At 50.6% G+C, this 19016-nt stretch overlaps 1 protein-coding gene across 1 annotated transcript; it reads left to right on the plus strand.

The window, feature by feature from the left end:
- The first annotated feature begins 1411 nt into the window (after positions 1-1411).
- Positions 1412-17980, plus strand: LOC118079510 (homeobox protein EMX1). The gene is made up of 3 exons (XM_035103731.3): positions 1412-1852; positions 10295-10479; positions 17813-17980. The coding sequence occupies exons 1-3, from the start codon at positions 1468-1470 to the stop codon at positions 17978-17980; spliced, it is 738 nt and encodes a 245-aa protein (XP_034959622.1). The 5' UTR covers positions 1412-1467.
- Positions 17981-19016: the final 1036 nt, after the last annotated feature.

Here is a 19016-nt window from a genome sequence, read left to right on the forward strand (position 1 = left end):
TTCAAGGCTGTCAAAAAGCGCAAGAGCTGCCTGCCCCCCTCTTCCCGGTACCCCCCTTCCAGAAGCACCTGCGGGTCCATAAAGGAACAGCTCAGCCCAAGGGGGACTCCGAGGGGGCGGGCCGGCCTCGCCAATCTCGCGGTAGCCTCGGGCTTCCAAGCAAAATGGGGGGCGCACTCAAGAAGGGTCCCCACGCAGAGAACGGGATTCCTTCGGGGATTCCATCCAGCTCGGGGCGCGTATGCTCCAGAACCAAAGGAGAGGCGTCGGGGCCGGGAAAGGAAGAAAGGCAGAGCCGCCCCTGGGAGGGCCGCGAAAAGAACGCGTGTCTTCCGCGGACCGCTGAGGCCCTTTGAGCGAAAGAAAGGGCCGTTCTTGGCATCGGAAAGGGAGGCGGCAGGTTGGTTCGCCGAGAACCCTAAAAAAAGCCACGGCTGTCCGCGCAAGTTTGCGTAGGGACCCCCACGGCTTTCCCCGCGCCCCTTCCAGCTTGGGGAGGAAACAATCTGCGTCGCCCTCCGGAGAAGCTTCCGGGGCGCCCCGGCAGATCCCGCGGAACTTTCCACGAAGCCTCGCAGCGGGAGAGAGGGGCGCCAAGGAGCAGCCTGATCAGGGAAGGGGCTCCACACCAGACTCAGGCCCAGGCCACCCCCAGCAAAAAATAAGCCCCAAGCCCACCTGCTTCCTGCCCAACTGGGCTTAAGGAAGGGAGAACCCGCGGGTGCCAACGTCGTCGGGAGAAAGAGCAGGCCAGCGTTTTCAAGCCCCATTTTCTGGCGAGGGGGCACCGCCTACCTGCCTCCAGTTCCACGTCGAGAAAGGTTCCTTCCAGGTGCTGATCGGACGGAGACGGGAAGACGGCGAAAGAGCTCCGGGAGGCTTTCTTTCTGCCCCCACCGCTTCTTCTTCTTCTTCCGAGGGGGCTGAGGCAGCGGGGAGGGAGGGGGAGCAGAGGGCGGGTCCAGAGCGACGACGGCGCAGCCTCCCCGGCGCTCCATTCCGCCTTTTGGCGGCGACCCCGCTCCCTCCTCCCCTTCGCCCTCCCCTTCCCACGTGCCCTCCCCAACCCCGGGGCAGGTGAGGCTGGCCAATCAGAGGGGGCGGCCCGGCAGGTACTCGGCTTATCTGGACGGCTCGCCCAGGAGCGCGCCCACTGCGCACCGGGTGGATGGGGCGGGCGGAGGCAGCGGCGGGGGTGAGTGCGCGTCGTGGGGACGGGCGCGAGTGTCCGTGGCGCCGCTGTCGCTGCCGCCTCCTCCTTCTCCCCGGAGCCGCCCCGCCTGGCCCAGCCCGCCTGGCTCTCGCTGGCAGCCGGGCCGTCGGGAGGCTCCCCCGCCTGCTGCTGCTGCTGCCGCCGCCGCCGCTGGATCCGCCCGTCCGCCCGGCACGACCGTCGTGGCGCCCTCCTGCACCCGCGCCCGGGGCGCCCCGTGCACACGCGCGCTCGCGCTCGCCCCGTCGGGCGCCATGTTCCAGCCGGGGGCGACGGCGGCCAAGCGCTGCTTCACCATCGAGTCCCTGGTGGGCAAGGACAGCCACCCTCTAGGCGAAGAACCCCTCCGGCCGGCCGCCGCCGCCTCCCTCGGCTACCCGGCCAGCGCCGCCGTCGAGGCCTTTGCACACGGCTTCCAGGGCTCGGCAGCCGCCGCCGGGCGCTCTCTCTACAGCAGCCCGGAGCTGCTCTTCCCTGAGGCCGTGAGCCACCCGCAAGCCCTGGCTGTCCACCCGCCCCAGCTGGCCACCTCGCACCTCCCGCCCTCGCCGCACCCCTTCTTCGGCGCCCAGCCCCGCGACCCGCTCAACTTCTACCCGTGGGTGCTCCGCAACCGCTTCTTCGGGCATCGCTTCCAAGGTAAGGGCGGGCCGCTGGGGCAGGGAGGGAGGCGGAGGAGCGGCGGTGGCAGAGTCCAGGGAGAAAGGGAGGGCGCCGAAAGAGAGGCCTAGGTCTGGGGGTGCCTGGTTCGGGCGTGTTGGGCGCTGGGTAGGAGCCCTCCGACCCCCGCCCACCGACTCTGACATGAGAATCCACCTCGCAGCTTCAATAGCGGAAGGGCCCTGCTAGCTTGGGGGCAGGGCAGCTGTCTTGCATGCGGAAGGTCCCAGGTTCAAGACCGAATGGCGTCTCCAGGTATGGCTGGGAGAGTCCCAAGCCCGAGTGTGAAACGCTGGAGAGCCGCGGCTGCCAACCCGTGTTGGGACTCTTCCAGCCATCCCTGAGCCAAACTGGCCAATTGGTTTGACTCCGGATCGGTTAGCTAAACAGGCGCTCGTGGTCCCATAGGTCTTTTGCCGTGCTGGCGAGGATTCTTCCACGGCTAAGCCCCCCCCCCCCACAAGTCAGGGGCGGGTTTCCAGGGTCAGCAGTGTCCTCAAGTCCAGCTCTCCGGACAAGGATGGCCGTTGCTTAATGGGAAGGCAAGACTGACCCGCGGGGGGGGGGGCGAGAGAGCAGAAGGCCTTCACTGTGGGGCACAGCGGCACCCAAGGGGGCTGAGACCAGCCAGGCCCCTTGTGGTCGAGTCGAGAGGCCAGCCAGAGCGCTTCCAACGCCAGGCAAGCCGGCGTTCCTGCGGACGCTGCTGCTGCTGCTGCCGTGGCCCATTTACCCAGAAAGTCCCCAGACCTGCAGCTTTCTTCCCGTCACGGGCTCGCCGTTTTTCCGCAGCCGCTTTGGGCTTCCCTCGAGAGGCCTCTCGGCTGCCAGTCGAGCCCGGAAGGGTCCTCCGTCGGACGTGGCCCTGAACCTTCCGCCTCTGTCAGGCAAGCCGGCCTGGAAGTTCCAGAGAAGGTTCGATGCTCACGGTCTTTCGCGTCTTGGTTTTAAGAAGGATTTTTCCTCTTATAAACGAAAGTCAATTGAATGGAAAGACCTCCGGTCATTCAGCCCGCCCTCCTTTGGGACATTTGCCGACGGGGCGCGGGCGCGTTCGCGGCTGGAATCTGCTCCGCGCCTCCCCGCTTCTTTCTAGGGGGCCAGAGAGGCAATACGAACAGAGCTGGGAGGGAGGGAGCTGCCTGTCGCCCCTGCCCCCCCACGACGGCGCCCTTTGCCTGGATCTGGCAGCTTTCTGTCCTCCAAATATTCTGTCGAACACAATTAAATGCAAGAAAACGGCGAAAGGTTTCTTGGCCTTCGGGAACGGGGTGGGTATGAGTTGCGCGAGGTTGGGGTGGGGGTCCTATTCCACGTCCTTTCTCTCCGAAATAAATTGCTCTGAAAATCGCACTTTCCCCTCCTATCTCTAGGGAGTTCTGGATCTGGTTGTTAATAAATTATAAAGACGCCGAAATAATTTCTTGACTCACCCTGAGAATGGCAGAATTCTCAATTTTTTTGTTTCGCTATAATACGATTATATTTTCTTCTATCCTCCACTTTCCTGGGGGGTGAGGGACCCTTCTTCCAGGTAAGTGGGGGGGGGAACGAGACCCTTTAATCTTGCGGACTGTAGGACCCCACCCACCTCCCCCGGCCTGGATTTCCCGTTCCCAGGGCTGGAGGGACCCTCTCATGGATGGAGCCGGTGTGTGCGCGCAAGGGGGGAGTTATACCTGGTTAAGGAGGAAAGAATAACAAAGGGAAAACAATCCGTTTGCCCCGGAACTTTTTCTGAAACCCACAATCCAGTCGGGAATTTTCTTGGCAGTCCCGGTTGAAACCTGGACCTCCGCCGTCGCCAATTCGAAGTTTGACGAAGGGGAAATATTCGGCACCGAAATCCCCGTCGCCGGCGCAACTTTAATTGCGAGATGTTTTGTATTTCGGCCCACAACCGCGATCCTGAAATCAAGGGGCGCTGATTTTTGAGTCGCGGGGCGATAAATTAAGTTCTTTTAAGCTTATCTCGTTTTAAATAGGCGCTGAAATCTCCTAAAGAAATACACGAGATTCGAAAGTGCAGAATTCTGACGGGATTGTGTCACCCGTTTAAAAAAAATGTGGAGGGAGGGAGGAGGTGGAAAGAGAAAGAAATATAGGAAACGAAGGATCCACCTAAAATAATAGAATAGAATAGATCTTTAACTTGGCGAGCAGCGCGAGGCTTTTCTGCCCAGGAAATGCCCTTTCACGAAACCCGCCGTTTCCACCTCAGGTTTCCCCGCAAAGAGGCGGGAGGAGTAGCTTTATTTTGTATCCTTTAAATATCGAGGCAGGAAAACGTGGGACCTCCGCGTCGTGACTCCGGAGTCATCCAGTCCCCGCAGAAAAAAACGATTCTGCAAATCCTTGTTTCGAATAATGAAACCAACGAAGCTTGATTGCGGAGCCTCGCGAAAAAGGGGAGCCCGACCCGAATCTAGCGCGGAACGCGGAAAGACGAAGAAGGTAGCGCTGACCTCTCTGGGACCGGAATGGAAGGGGGGGTCGATTTGGCCCCAAATCTGGGCAGGTTTCGCGGGACGCAGACCAGCTCCGACTCAGAACGGCAGGGAGCAAAGGAGGAGGTGGATGTCGGAAGGTTGCTCGTCCCCCCCGGCCGCCCCCTCCAAGGCCGGAGCAGCGATCCTGCCTCGACCGGACCAGGCGCTGCCCAGCTTCTGCCTCGACGGCGCGTCCGCCTTCTCTTGGCCTCGCCTGGACGGCTCTTTGGTGCCGTTAGCCGCCCCTCCCCGCCAAAGGCCCTTCCTTCGGAGGAGAGCGTGAGGCTTTGGCTCTGGCCCGCCCGGGACGGAGTGAGCAGCCCGTGCCCGCCCCCCGACGGGTCCTTCCTCAGGCCGCGTCTCATTACCATGTTGGAAATGCAAATCCAGCCCGCGTCTCGCTCCCATCCCCGGCCGGCGCGTGAAAGGAGAGCGGCCCATCAAAGGGTCTTTGTTCCGCGCCCAGGAGGGGATTAAGCCCCCGCGGCGCCCCCTAGCACTTCAGCCAGGGAACGAGGCTGCAGCGGGGCCAACGGTTTTTCCTGGACGCGCTCCTGTGCCTCGGAGGGCGCAAATCCATCAGGATCGCGACTGGAAAGAGCGCCGCCGCTGCGGGGTTGCGTTCTCTCGCCAGCCCCGCAAAATCATTGCTCGGTTCGCGAAGTTGCCGCCGGCCAGACGCTCTTCTGGTCCGGGGCGAATTTGGCTGTTGAGGAGCCGCGCGGGGCCTCCCGTCCTTTGGAAGCCTGGAGCCCCTGGCCGGCCAGGCCTCCAGCAGACATGGAAGCGGTAGCGGCTCCTGGATGCTGAGGTCTGATGGGTCCGTCCGGTTCCTATTCCGACCGGCTTGACCTGGGGAACGGAGGTCACCGAATCTGCTTCCATCAGCGGCCAGGAGAGAGAGCTGCCTTCGCAAAGCAGCCCCGGGGCGCTGGACCAACATTTCAGTTTGTTTCATAAAATTTACACACTTCTTGACAGGGAGAAAACCCTGGAAGCGGTTTACAAAGAGCAAAGCTACAGGGAACTAGGCAGAGGACCTTCTTGGTGGTGGCCCCCGCCCTGTGGAATGCCCTCCCACCAGATGTTAAAGAGATAAACAACTACCTGACATTTAGAAAACATATGAAGGCAGCCCTGTTTAGGGAAGTTTTTAATGTGTATTTTAATCTTTGTTGGAAGCCGCCCAGAGTGGCTGGGGAAACCGAGCCAGATGGACAGGGTACAAATAATTTATTATTATTATTATTATTATTATTATTATTATTATTTATTACAACAACAACAACAATGAAATTATCAGTAGAAACAACTCTTTAAAAGATAAAATCAGCAGTAAACTAAAAGCAGATTAAACCACGCATCCACATTCATCTGCAGGGACCTTTCCCTCCAAGGCTTCCTGTTGTGTCTCTGTCCCCCTCGCTCTTCTTCCTGATGTTTCTCAGCACCTGTTGAGCCCTATAAAACCTAGGAAGGTCTCACCAGTGATTTTTTTCCCCTTGAGAAAGCCTTCTGGGATCTTAAAACGGGGGAGGGGGGCAGGGGGAGTTGGCTTCCCCCCTCCATTCCTCTCAGCCTGGCAGGTCTATTCTTCCTCCTCTTACCCCCCCCCCAAAAAAAATCCTGGTCCCAAAATCAAGACTCCACGCTGCAGTCCCTGGGAGGAGGTCACCCAGCCCCTCACTGGGCAGCCGCTACCCCACAACTGCCCGCCTTGCTCTGTGCCTTCATCCAAGCAATTGTTGGGTTGTCCTTCAGGAGCAGCCAGTCGCCACTGATTAAATTGATCGTTATGCTGTTGGCTTTTCCCCCCTGCTATTGAATATGGCACTTGGGTTTTTCCAGAAGGACCTGTGTGCGTGTCTGGCTGTGACATTTTGGCCTTCATCACCCTAGTTGGGTTTTTTATGCTTTCTGGGCAGAGGACCCTCCCCCCCCACACACCTTCTGTCCTGCACTGTTGTTGTGTCATAAATTATCACCATCACTGTTAACTAACTCTCCTGCAAAAATTAAGCTCCTTGCTTTTATTAACTTGGGAATTAAGTGGACGCTTTAACTGTCACCTGTGGCAAATGATACAGCTGAGCTTTGGCGTGGGATCGATGCGCAAGGCAAGGGATGTGAAATGATGGTGAAGCTGGTGGTTTGCCTTTCACTTCCTTGATCAGCACAAAACTTTCCTCCTGAAATAGGCCTGGAGTCTCTCCTCCCAGGGCTGGTGCAATCTACACTCTTGTTTGCTCTGGCAATGAGAGCGAGTCTCCCCTGCAAGACAAGGCATCAGTGGCTGGCAAAGCAGTGGGCATTGCCAGGCCGACTTCACCATCCTGCGACTGTTTCCTAAAAGCAGCCTTTCCCCAAGCGAGTCCTCAGGTCTTTTGGGGTGTGTGTGTGTGTGTGTCTTGGACTGAGCACCACCTTCGCTGTCAGAAGTGCAGCAGGTGCCTGTAAGATCTCCAACTTTTTCTGTGGTATCACAACAGGGTTGTAGGTTCCTTGTCCAAAAGACTTTGCTTGGTATTTAGAAAGGCTAGACGAGACTCTTTTATTTCAGGGAGATTTTAAGCTGCATTTTTAATGTTGCAAACTGCCCAGTGGATCTTTGAATGAAGGGTGGTATAGAAATTTAATTATCGCTGCTGCTATTGTTATTATTATTATTATTACCAATTATTAATACTATTAAACTGAATAAATTGAGCCTGAGTTCGTGCCATTCGAAATGTTGGGTTTTATAATTGATTTGATGGTGCTTTTATTTTCTTTTTCACTGCATGGTATTCAGATACTTACAGTGAGAGGTTTTGAATTTAGGAAGTGAATAAGAATAAATGAATCCATAGAAAGAAGGGACTTTTGGGAGGTAGAAAATCCAGACTTGGAAATCTGAAAAGGAGGGGCTTTAGCTCGTTTGCCACTCGCCAGGTTTAAGCTTACAAAAAAATAGCAAGAATTATGATAACCTGGTTTATTTATTTATTTTTATTTGTTAAATCTGTATACCACCTTTCATCTGTAGATCTCAGGGAGGCTCACAACATAAAATTACAATAGATTGTCATCATTACACTACGCTCTAGATGAGATGATCTCTTAATCTCTAGGGCGTATTGGGGGGCAGGACACCCATTAAAACAATACTTGCCAGGCTCTAGGGTGAATTCCCCCTCTGCCAGCCCCACAAGCTGAACAGGGACCACTGCACAGAGGAGAGGGGTCTTTTTCTTCTCCCACCATCCCGGGGGGCCTGTAGAGGAAAGCTTCTCAGTGGACAAACTCTAATTGAGTAGCACATGAACTGCTTATTCAACCAAGATGTTCTCGCACTAAGCCTATTTTAAGTTTCTCTCAAAACAAATGCACTTTCAGAAGAAAAACTTGAGTCGTCCCTCCTTTCCAGCCCAGTCCAGTGTATTCCCAGACACACAGCAGCCATCATTTCTCAAAACCTGTCCCCCCCCCACTGCTTTAAATTAACCACTTGGGATGGTGATCCCTGTGCACACAAAAGGAGCGTGGATCTCAGTGTCGGCAAAGTGTCCTTCAGAAAGGAATGCTTCTAGATTTGTTCATCTGCTGCGAGGACATTTGAGGGTTCTGTGGACGAAATCGGCAGAACCCTCCTTTTAGTTTCCAAAAGCAAAGCATTTTCTCCCCAATGAATTCACTCTAACTCCTGATGGGAAGTTTGGTTGGAAATCTAGTATATGGTGCTAGAGCATAATTTGTGTATTTGGAATTTATTATTCTGGAGTGTGCATCAGGTCATTTCTCTATAATTCATTTAGTATTTAATTTCCCCCCTCTTTATTAATAAAACTGATTAACCCATTTTCTAAAGAAAGCAAAGAGGTTTATGAAGCATAAAAATGGTCGCCAGCATTGTGAAGAGCCCGTTCTGAGCAGCCACAGATTATCATTTTTCGTGCTCGATGGAATTTATGCGGCACACAGTCAGTTTCAGGGAATGGGGAGCCACTCTGGGCAGAGGGAGCCCCCAAAGGAAGGCAGGGGCTGCTCTCTCCCTTTTCTTTCTGGAGATTAATGGCATGAGATTTTATTTTTCTGCATGGAAGACTAGAACAGAGACACAGAAAGGCCCCTGGGTCACACGGTAGCCGCCTGTTAATGGGTTGTTGTTGTTGTTGTTGTTGTTGTTGTTGTTGTTGTTGTTGTTGTTGTTATTTCACACACACTTCGCCCCAAGGTCCCAGGGCAGGTTACAACATTAAAACACAATAATAAAAAGCAGTTTTTTTTAAAAAAAGGGCATGGTCCAGCCAAAGATGAATATGTTCAGACTCCATTAATTCATGCTGGATAAATAATAATGATCATTTTACAAATAATGAAAGTAAAAACAACGGAATGTGTGTGTTTCGTAGGGATTAACAGAATTGAAATTAATAAAAACTGAAATCTAAAATTTTAAAAAATGTATACAATGGGGGTGGGGAAATGCCACCTAGCTCCCAGGCCACTCCATCTCCAGATCAGCCGGGCAAAAATGATCTGCATCTTTAAGCAAGAGGACAAAGAAGGCAAGCGAAAGTCTTTGGCTTGAGAGAGCCCTGTGTCAACTCTTGTGGCACATAGATCTCTTAGCTGGGAAGAATGATGCAGCGAGCGCCCCATTCTTCCACATGCCACTTGCAGGAGTGGAGCCGGGGTGGGGGTGGGTGGGCATGAACCGCTATCCTAAACCTGAACAAACGAATAATAGTCTTTAGATTCAGGTTGTTCCTTTCAAGTAGAGCCGACTCAACCCTGTGGATATTTGCTCTCTCTCTTTTCTCCTCTATTTTACCTTCAGTACGGGAGGGTATTTTTCAGCTTTTCCGTCAACCGCTTTAAAAAGTAATGTGTAACTGGGACTCTGCAACTGAGCCTTACTTTTGCATGTGTGCATTTTTGGAGGATGTGTGTGTGTGTGGGGGGGGAAGGTTCTGTTTCATGCATGCACACAAATGGACCCCCAGGACCCCTCCCAGCTGCTGAGCTGTGCATCCGGGCTCCCTGGTTTCCCCGCTGGCTGAAGACCTAGGCATTTTAGACTACAGATGATTTTTGGAACTGGGTCCCGTCCTGCCTTTTTCGTTTTCTCTTATATTTTGTTTTCTTCTGCTTATTTGATCATTAAGAGCATGAATTATTTTTGTTACATGAATTAATTTTATTTACGCTTTTGTACCTTGCTCTGGAATCTGTTGACCAAGGGCAATCCAGAAACATTTTAAATGAATAATAAACATTAATAAACGTTGTCTGGATCTGGGCTTTGCGGTAGCTTTCTTTCCACTCTAGCTGCAAAGAACCCCATTTCTGAATGCTGATTTAGGGGAGGGCACCTTCTCAGGTTCTGGTGAGCTAATTGCTTTGTCCAGCAAGTCGGCCAAAGGCAGGTCTGTGTGTCCACACCCATTGACCCTCAAAGTGAGGATGACCCAAGCCGTTTTGTCTCTCCTAAAAGGTTTCCGTTGCAGAACTCCCTGTAGAGGCTATGTGGCTGCAGCTCTAAGACCACAGCCTGCCTCATTCAAGCCCCGCTCACAGAGCAATTGCTGCTGCAATTGAGTTGGAGCGGCTTCCTTTCTGGAAATAAAACAAGGAGGAAATTGGAGTGGGTGAGGCCACAAAGGCAGCTCATGGAGGCCTGGTCCCGCCAAGCAGTGTTCTCTCCAATTTCTTCCACTAGAGGACTACAAATGCCAGTGCTTATACTTGGGGCAGGAGTGGAAGTGTCTGGGATCAGGTGTCCAGGCCCATCCGGTGACCTCTCATCCACTTGGCCTTCCTCGTTTGTTCTTTGCATCTGTTGGTAGTTTGGCTCATTGCATAGCTGAGCTCTTGTCTGGTGGAGGCAGGAGGTGGGAGATGGCTTTTGACACTGTGGAGTGGACCCTAATACTCAGCCTTCTCTCCTCAGGTGGCGAAGTGTCCCAGGAGAGCCTGCTCTTACACGGCCCCTTTGCCAGGAAGCCCAAGAGGATCCGCACGGCCTTCTCACCCTCGCAGCTCCTGCGACTGGAGCGGGCCTTTGAGAAGAACCACTATGTGGTGGGGGCAGAACGCAAGCAGCTGGCCAGCAGCCTCAGCCTCTCAGAGACCCAGGTGAGTGCTAGGCATGCAAAACACTTTCTTTCTTTCTTTGCAATAATATTTGGGGGTCCCATTTTCTACATAGGTTCTCTCACATATTAGAGGACCAGTCCTGCCCCGAGGCTCCCTTGCAGAACTTGGCTCTCCTCCTCATGTCTTCAGACAATGAAGGCTTGGAGGCCAGGAGTTAAAATGCTGCTGGTTTTAAGGAAGCAAAGGGCTCCAGGTTGCAACATTTTGCCTCCCTCAAACAGCTGCTCCCACCAGGATGGCAGTGGTGGGGATTCCCATTATTGTAGAAATGTCGGACGCAGCGGGATGGATATTTATTTATTTATTTATTTATTTATTTCATAACCCTTATGCACCACTTGCTTGTTTAAAAAAACCTCAAAGCAGTTTACAAGGAGAACAAAGCAATAAAATTATCAGTAAAAGCAGCTCGAAAGATAAAATCAGCAATAAGCTAAAAGCAGATGAAAACCTTCACTAGCACCTGGGTAGGCTTGCCTAAGAAAAATGTTTTAAGCAGGTAACGAAAACCGTGCAGTGAGTTCCAACGTGTCGGCGCTGCCTGCATCATCAGGAAGGAGACGTTTGGCCTCTGCCCAGTGAGGTTGCCGCAGGGATCCCGTTGGACCCCGACTGGCTTTCCACTTGTGTGTGTGTGTGTGCACATGTCATTGAACCATAGACTTGTGGAGTTGGAAGGGACCCGAGGGTCCTCTCGCCCAATTCCCTGGCCCCCCTCCCTCCTCTGCACACCTTCCAGCTTGTAATTTGTGTCATCTGGAGCTTGGTGAGCGAAGGCTGCGCCTGCCGTGAGCATCTCTGGGAGTCTCTCTGGACGTGGGTTCTGCTCGCCTGGCTGGTGGTGCATGTGCTTTGTGCTGGCAGCCCCTTCCTTGTCTCCTCTTTCAAACAGTTCCCTTGTCGTGTCCCAGAGGGCAAATGCCTGGCCTCTTGTCATATACACGGACACCCTGCTGGAGCCCCTTCCTCCTGCTGCTGCTACTGGTGTGGTTTTGTTTGACGGTGGAATCCAGCCCGGAGCATGTGGACTATGCGCAGGGAGGGGTGCTTGGTTGAGCCCCCTCTGAGCCCTGGGCTCACCAACTCGCTTCCAGCCTTGGCTCCTTCCCTGCAAAACGGGAACAATATTCTTCAGGCTTGCAGGCCCATGAAGTGTCTTTTTAAATGCAAGAGAAAGTGTCTTTTTAAAAAATATTGCACAAAGGCTGTACACTATTTCCATCATTTCTAAGAACTGTGCAAACTGCCTGTTTCTGATGGATTTCTGTGGGATTTCTTTTCTCTTTTTTAAAAATCAATAATTGGCATAGCTGCCAAGTTATCCCTTTTTTTAAGGGATTTCCCCTTATGCTGAATAGGCTTCCTCATGAGAAAAGGGAAAACTTGGCAGCTATGATAATTGGAATCCATATTTTAATTCTAAGAACTTTGACCTACTGCACACACAAACATTTGTGACCCAGCCACCTTCTCTGTCAGTGGTTCCCAAACTCCCTGACCGCCCCACCCCCCACTTGAAGATCTCTGGGAGTCTGGATGGGCCACTGAATGATTTTTGTGCCCCTTTAACAATTGCAATATGCTGGGCTAGATGCTCTGTGATTTGTAATTTGCATTGCTTCTTTTGTTTGTTATATTTTGCATCGCAGCTTGAATTCCACTCAATACAATATAATGAGCAAAAGAAGCCATAACAAGAATAACCAACAGGGTGCTGGGGATGGGCGATTCGTCTCCCGGCTTCAGCCACAAATCCACAGGCATGCAGTGGGCCGACTGAAGGAAGGGATCCTGCAGACCGCCAGTGGTCCACGGACCAGAGTTGGGGAGCCCCTGTTCTAGCTGATGAAGGCCATCTGTGGCTCCTGGCCATGCTAGCTGTGCCCTGACTGTGGGCTTCCTGCCCAGATTTGGTTGAGCACTGCTGGATTCCCAAAGCAAGGGAGCTCTTTTTGTTAGCGATGCGCCTCTGGGGGTTCTGGAGAGTCAAGCTGTTTGTGCAAAGTGCCTTTCCTCCCCATGTGGCCCTAGCTGTGGCCTTCTGGGGCAGTGGTGTGTTCTGGTGAGAAAGTGCTTGTGTTACACCATGTCTTATAAGCTCTCAGGGAGACAAGGGCAGGGAGCTTGGAGAGGCAATGGCAGCTATTTTCATTTATGCATTTATTTCACAAAATTTATATACCTCTTGATTGTAGAAAAAGCTTCAAGCGGTTTAGCAAAAAGATAAAGCAATTAAACCATCACTATAACAATTTTACAACTGTAATTTGAAGCATGCAGGAAGTCAAAACATACAGAAAGCAATGGAACAGACTAAAATAAATTAAAGCACATACTTTCTTTCTGAACGTCTGCGTGGGCTTGTCTAAATAAGAATGTTTTTGGAAGATTCTTGAAAGAGCACAGAGAAGGTGCCTGACTGCTATCAATAGGCAGGGAGTTCCAACGGGGCTGTGCTGCCACACTAAAATACCAAGTTCTTACAGATGTGGTGAGGGTATTCTGTGGCACCTGGAAAAGTGCCAATTCTGCAGATTGAAGCAGTCCACTTTTTAATGCCACCCCTCCCATCAAAGTCAATGAGAGAAAAATTCCTTGCACCAGAAATGGGGGCTGATGCAAATCTGTGCCAAACTTTTCACAAAGTGGCAAATGTGCTTACTCCTTCCCCACTGGAAAGATACATTGACTTAAGAAGGAAGTTGGAAAATGGACACTCCTTCTCACTTCCTCTCTCAGCTCTCTGTGCTTTCCAAGGCTCGGATTGACACTCGAGCAGCTGGACAGAAAGCAGAGTGACTGAGAGTGTTGGGCAGAGAGTGTTGGACATGAGGTGAGAATGAGGCTTTCCAGTTTTAATATTGTTTCCCACAAACAACCATCGAGGAACGATGTGAATGAGGAAAATCATCTAGCCATGGCTGGGCACTTTCCTTTTATTTGGTAGGATTCCTGCTTCATGCTAGCGGTTTAAATGGCAACCTTTGCAAGATGGTTTACATTTCTAATTAACAGCTACTAAATGCTGCATTTCAGCCGGACAGTCAGTGATCTTTGGCTCAGCATGTTTTACAGGTTGAACCTGTGTGAGGAAAATATGGGAGGACAACAGTCGCGCTGAACCTACTCAATTGGCTATTACGTTATGTACTGCCACGCCTTGGAGAAACACTGCCTGCATTTTCGGACTCCCCTTGTGGGTGGGGCTGCAGGGGACTCTCGTGATGAGTTCTGTCGCTTCAAAATTTACTTCAACATTACTGGTTATATATGACACGTATTTCTCTAGATGCAGTTGGGTTTGCTGAAGGCTGATGAGCAGGTTGTTTTGACTTGAGGAATTTTTTTTATTTAAAAAAGGTAAAGGACCCCTGACAGTTAAGTCCAGTTGCAGGCGACTCTGGGGTTGCGGTGGTCATCTCGCTTTAGTGGCTGAGGGAGCTGGCATTTGTCCGCAGACAGTTTTCCCGGGTCATGTGGCCAGCATGACTAAGCTGCTTCTGGCGAAACCAGAGCAGTGCACAGAAACGCCGTTTACCTTCCCGCTGGAGTGGTACCTATTTATCTACTTGCAGTTTTGGGCATGCTTTTGAACTGCTAGGTGGGCAGGAGCAGGGACTGTGCAACGGGGCTTTGACTTGCCAACCTTCTGATCGGCAAGCCCAAGAGGCTCAGTGGTTTAGACCACAGTGCCACCTGCGTTGTCCCACTGCCCAAATAGGAAGTAATCATGTCTGTAACTTGGAGGAAAACCTGACACCTTTTAGGAGGCAGAATTTATGTGGCCGTAGAGGGCTCTTGTTGAAAACAGCACCACGATCCCTCAGGTCAGTGCAATGCCTGGTGGCATCTCCTTCCATACAATGATGGATGGACCATCTGCACTCCCTGTCTGTGTCAGGATGCTGCCTGCTCAGGGCTGGCAAAGAAGAGAAAAAGAAGAATGTCTGGCCAGCTTATATTGCAGAGGGTTGGACTAGAGATGACCCTTTGGGTCCCTTCCAAGCCTACAATTCTGTGCTCATAAGCTGGCAGTCTAGTATGTGTGCCTTAGCATTTCATGTTGTCAAAATACCTTAATATGTGTCCCTTTTATTTTATTTAATGTTATTGTGCAAAACCTGTTGCTTTGAAAGCTGCATCAGAGTTTGCAAGCACACTCACTCCGGAAATTTGCTAAAAGGTGTGCCAGGCGCTCCCAAGGCTGATCTGCCAGGAAGGGCGAGATAAGGAAAGTCTTTTGAAATGGTTGGTACCGTATCTGTGCTTTGAGTTAATGGGCTCAGGATGCAGAGAAGCAGAATGGATTGTATGGGCTCTGATGGGTGACTTACACTTTGAGCCTGGAAGGAAAAATACTCAGTCTATTCTGCAGTGGTCTGAAGACCATTTAAACACACTTTCTATAAACATCAGCCTGGATACATATTCGCTCATTTGGATGGCATGTACTCATCTGTTTGTGTAAACTGAGATGGATTTGCTGATGCAAAAATGTATTGTTAATGTGAGCTTGGTTTTCTCCTTGTGCCCCCGATTTTTCTTAATGAATTTGCAATTTTAAAACGCCAGTAAAAAAGGACATAGGAGTTAAATTTCAAAGTGAACTGGCGTCATTTGAAGGTTCTGTTCTGGGGTTTTTTTTCGGGTGGGGAAGAAACTCCTTTGGCTGTGCTGGCGAAGGAAAACACATCCCTTCTCCATTGCTAGGCAGGCGGCTGGAACTTGGAATAGCAGAGGACAGACAGACTTTGTAGTAACTTGGAGGAAGCACAGCACAGGAGTTTGAAGCATTGTGAATTTACTTAAGTATTTTTAAAAAATCTGCCCAATAAGCTTTTTAAATATCAAAGCAGCTTACAAAATCCAACTGATGTTCACTCCAATTCAGCACTAAAGAGCAGGTTTTCCCAGGGAAAGCCGCAGGGAAAACAGAAAACCACTTGAACCCGTGCTTTGTAGGACAGGCAGAAGTGTGGGAGATTGCTTGGTGAGAGGGACTCAGTAGCCCTTCTTAGGCAATTGACTCAGCTTCAGCTGCATGACTGACATGTGCGGCTGGTTGTGGTAGCGATAAGACTGGCTACTGGATGGGCCCCCCATTGGCCTGATCCAGCAGGCTTTCCTTATGTTCTTAAAAGTGATATTAGGTATCTCAATCTGCAGCAAAATTATGATCATTTGATTAAGTCATGCACAGAATGCCCTGTTAATTTCTTTATTTTTAAAGACCGAGAGAGGAAGTGCGATGACCCTCTCCAAGATAATGCTGCGTGTAGATCCTGCAAACTGAGTTGGTTTCTGAAATGTGGCTTCAGTGGGGAGCTTGCATCCTTTGGGAACAACATGGCTTGGGACTCTTGTGTTAATGCGCTCAGGTGAGGAGCAAAAGGAAGTGGGGGAATGAGAAGGAAAGGTCACCCCACACGTGACAAACTGACCATACAAAAATTTGGGTCTTCTTCTTCTTGAGCTTCTACACAGCAATGACGAAGGGTGTACGATGGGTCGTTTTTACATTTTTTTCCAGAGCATGGGAAAATCTGGATTAAATGTAGCAAAAAGTACAGCCTGGCATTTCAGTGATGATGACACCATATATTAACCTTTCATACACGAGCTGCTGGGATGCACACACAAAAATCCCATCTGGAAGTGCCCAGGGTGCCTTCTTTCAAAGGGTGCTCAGGTTGCTCTCAACAGCAAAAGCAGAGCTGCTGTTTTCATTTATTCTAACATAGAGCATAGAATCATAGAGTTGGAAGAGATCCTGAGGGTCTTCTCGCCCTGCCATGCAGGAATCCCAACTAAAGCAGCCATCACCACCACCATCAAACATATTTCTGTATTACATTCCCCCATCATTTTGATTGGCTGTCTCTTTACTCTGTGTTCTCTGACAACCTCCACAATGCTCCTGGAAGTCAAGTTTTAAAAGTTGCTCTGCAGCCTTTCTGAGGACAGCTGTTTGCCTGTCCATCTGGCCACCCGCCCTCCATCCTTGTCCAAGCAGAGGCAGCCTCTTCGATAAGAGGTGCTCCATGCCACTAAATCTGTGTGGGTGGAGTTTTAGTTCGCAATACACAATAGCTGTAAGAAATCTATATTTTAGTGTAGCGGCAGCTGCACTGTGGAACTCCCTGCCTCTTGATATCACACAGGCTCCTTCACTGTACTCTTTTCAGCGCCTAATAAAAACATGTTTGTTTGGACAAGTCCAACCAGATGTTTAATCCATCTTTAGCCGATTGCTGGTTTTAGATTCTGAACGTTTTAGAGAGTTGCCTTTACTGCTTTTACTGATAACTTTATTGCTTTATTCTCATTGTAAACAACTTTGAGGTGTTGGGTTCCCCCCCCCAACCATACAGTGGATAATTTTAATGAAGCAAATACATAACATTTCTTACTTGCTTTGATTGTCTAGGGTAGGTTGGAGTAAATATCTTGTATGAATAAATAGGCAGGCAACCATCCAGCCTCTTGCGCTCAAGTTTAGAGACAGTGAGGAGTTAATTACTTACTTCAATAAACTAGTAGAAAAACTTCTAAAGTGCATTGAGACCCCCCGGCCTTAATTTCCTGGCTCCATTTCCACTTCTTCTTTCCTTGCTTGCTTGCAGTTTTATCAGTTTTAAGAAATACAAAGATTCAGAAAAATTGTGCGATGTAGCTTACAAATCTTAAGAACACACTTGCTAAATAACAATATGAATAGCAATATGAAAATATATAATAAACAAAAGAGTGGTCAGGATCGGTGGGCGTGGGGAGGAGAGTACTGTTAGGAGCAGGTTTAAACATTTCTTATCAACAAACAAAAAACAGAGAACAATGTTTTGGGCTTATACATTGGTGTATTTAGAGAACCGTATAAGCAGAGAGAGGATTGTCACCTGTATTTCATTACGTCAATCAAAGACTTCTGAATGCTAGATGCAGGTTCAAATTGTGCGAGTCATCCTTTGCATGCTTAATAAAACCATGCCACATTGCAAAATAAAAATTAAAAATGTTCGTTTTGTTTTGTCCTCTTGCTACTTTCCTTTACAGGCATGTTTTCCCAATAGGGTGAATACGCACACTTTGCTGTGCCATGCTCAGAGCATAGCCCCCAACTAAATCTTCCCAGTGACTGGCCATGACATCCCTGGTGGCCGATAATAGACACCGTCTCTCTCTCTCTGCAGTGCATGGGGATGTCTTCAGTTTCAAATAAGTGTACAACTGGAGTCACTGTATGGTGAAGAATTCTGCCTCTTTCTTGGAAAACTGAGCTGCTCAGCCTCTTCCGCTTTTGTGTCTCCCGCAGGTGAAGGTCTGGTTCCAGAACAGGAGGACTAAATACAAGAGGCAGAAGTTGGAAGAGGAAGGCCCAGAGTCGGACCAGAAGAAGAAGGGCTCCCACCACATCAACCGATGGCGGATCGCCACCAAGCAATCCAATGGAGAAGACATTGACGTCACGTCCAACGACTAGGAGGGAGGCTGGAGGAGGCTGCTGGCAAGACAGTTTGCGGACAGGACCGCGTGGGGAGGGAGGGGGACCAACTCTGGAGACTGAGCCAGGACAGGGCAGCCTCCCACTGCCATGCGTGGGCTGTCCTCCGTGGGCCACGCGTGGGGGAACGTGCTTCGCCTCGGAGCCCCTTCTCCCTGGGGCTCCCTCCAGCCCTCCAGCCCATGGGGCCGCCTGTGGGGATAGGGAATACACTTAATGGCCAAGGATGGCCGAGGTGGGAGGCTGTCTCGGCTCCAGGAAAAGGAAGGGCTTTTCCTCTTGCTCCAGCAAGGAAGTCCCCCGTCAGCCATATGAGCAAATAAACACATCCACCAAGACCCATGCCCTGCACACTCCTCCTGTCTTTGTTGGGCTTCGGTTGGATTTACTATTATTTTTCTAATGGCAGCAAACCCATTTTCTCTTTAATTTATTCTTCAGTGTCTCTGCGTTTGGTGTGTGCATATCCCTTGTGTCATAGATAGCAACAGATGTAGTGTGTGTTACTGTGCGGTAATAAAAACAACATGGGTTTGAAACATGTCGCCTTATCGTAGCCAGCTCCCGTGCAGGAGGGGAATCTGTTTGCAGGAACTGGTGGAAACAAGCCTTTGCAGACATCCCAGATGTGCTTCCAAGCCTTTAGGAAAGCATGGCAAAGATAATTTCCTGAGATAATTTTCAAGGTAGGAATTAAGCACTTCCGGTTCTGGGGTGTACCTATAGAAGGGAAGAGCGCCAAGGGTCATTGAGCCCAACCCCCCCCCCCCCGTGATGCCAGGATCACAGCTCAATAATCCCTGACAGGTGGCCACCTGACCTCTCTTTATAAACCTCCAAGGAAGGAGAATCCACCACCTTCCGAGGGAGCCAGTTCAGCTTACAAAACAGCTCTTATACTCAATAATAATAATAATTAATAATAATTAATAATAATAATAATATATTATTTATACCCCACCCATCTGGCTGAGTTCCCCCAGCCACTCTGGGCAGCTTCCAACATAACAGAACA

This window comes from Zootoca vivipara, chromosome Z1 (assembly GCF_965207765.1).
Source record: "Zootoca vivipara chromosome Z1, rZooViv2.hap1.1, whole genome shotgun sequence".
Classification (NCBI taxonomy): Eukaryota; Metazoa; Chordata; class Lepidosauria; order Squamata; family Lacertidae; genus Zootoca; species Zootoca vivipara.

Excerpts from the sequence above, each read along its gene's own strand:
- LOC118079510 (XM_035103731.3), top strand. The coding sequence starts at position 1,468 with ATGTTCCAGCCGGGGGCGACGGCGGCCAAGCGCTGCTTCACCATCGAG. Across the intron at positions 1,853-10,294 it reads CTTCGGGCATCGCTTCCAAG|GTGGCGAAGTGTCCCAGGAG; the intron begins GTAAGGGCGGGC and ends TTCTCTCCTCAG. Across the intron at positions 10,480-17,812 it reads TCAGCCTCTCAGAGACCCAG|GTGAAGGTCTGGTTCCAGAA; the intron begins GTGAGTGCTAGG and ends TGTCTCCCGCAG.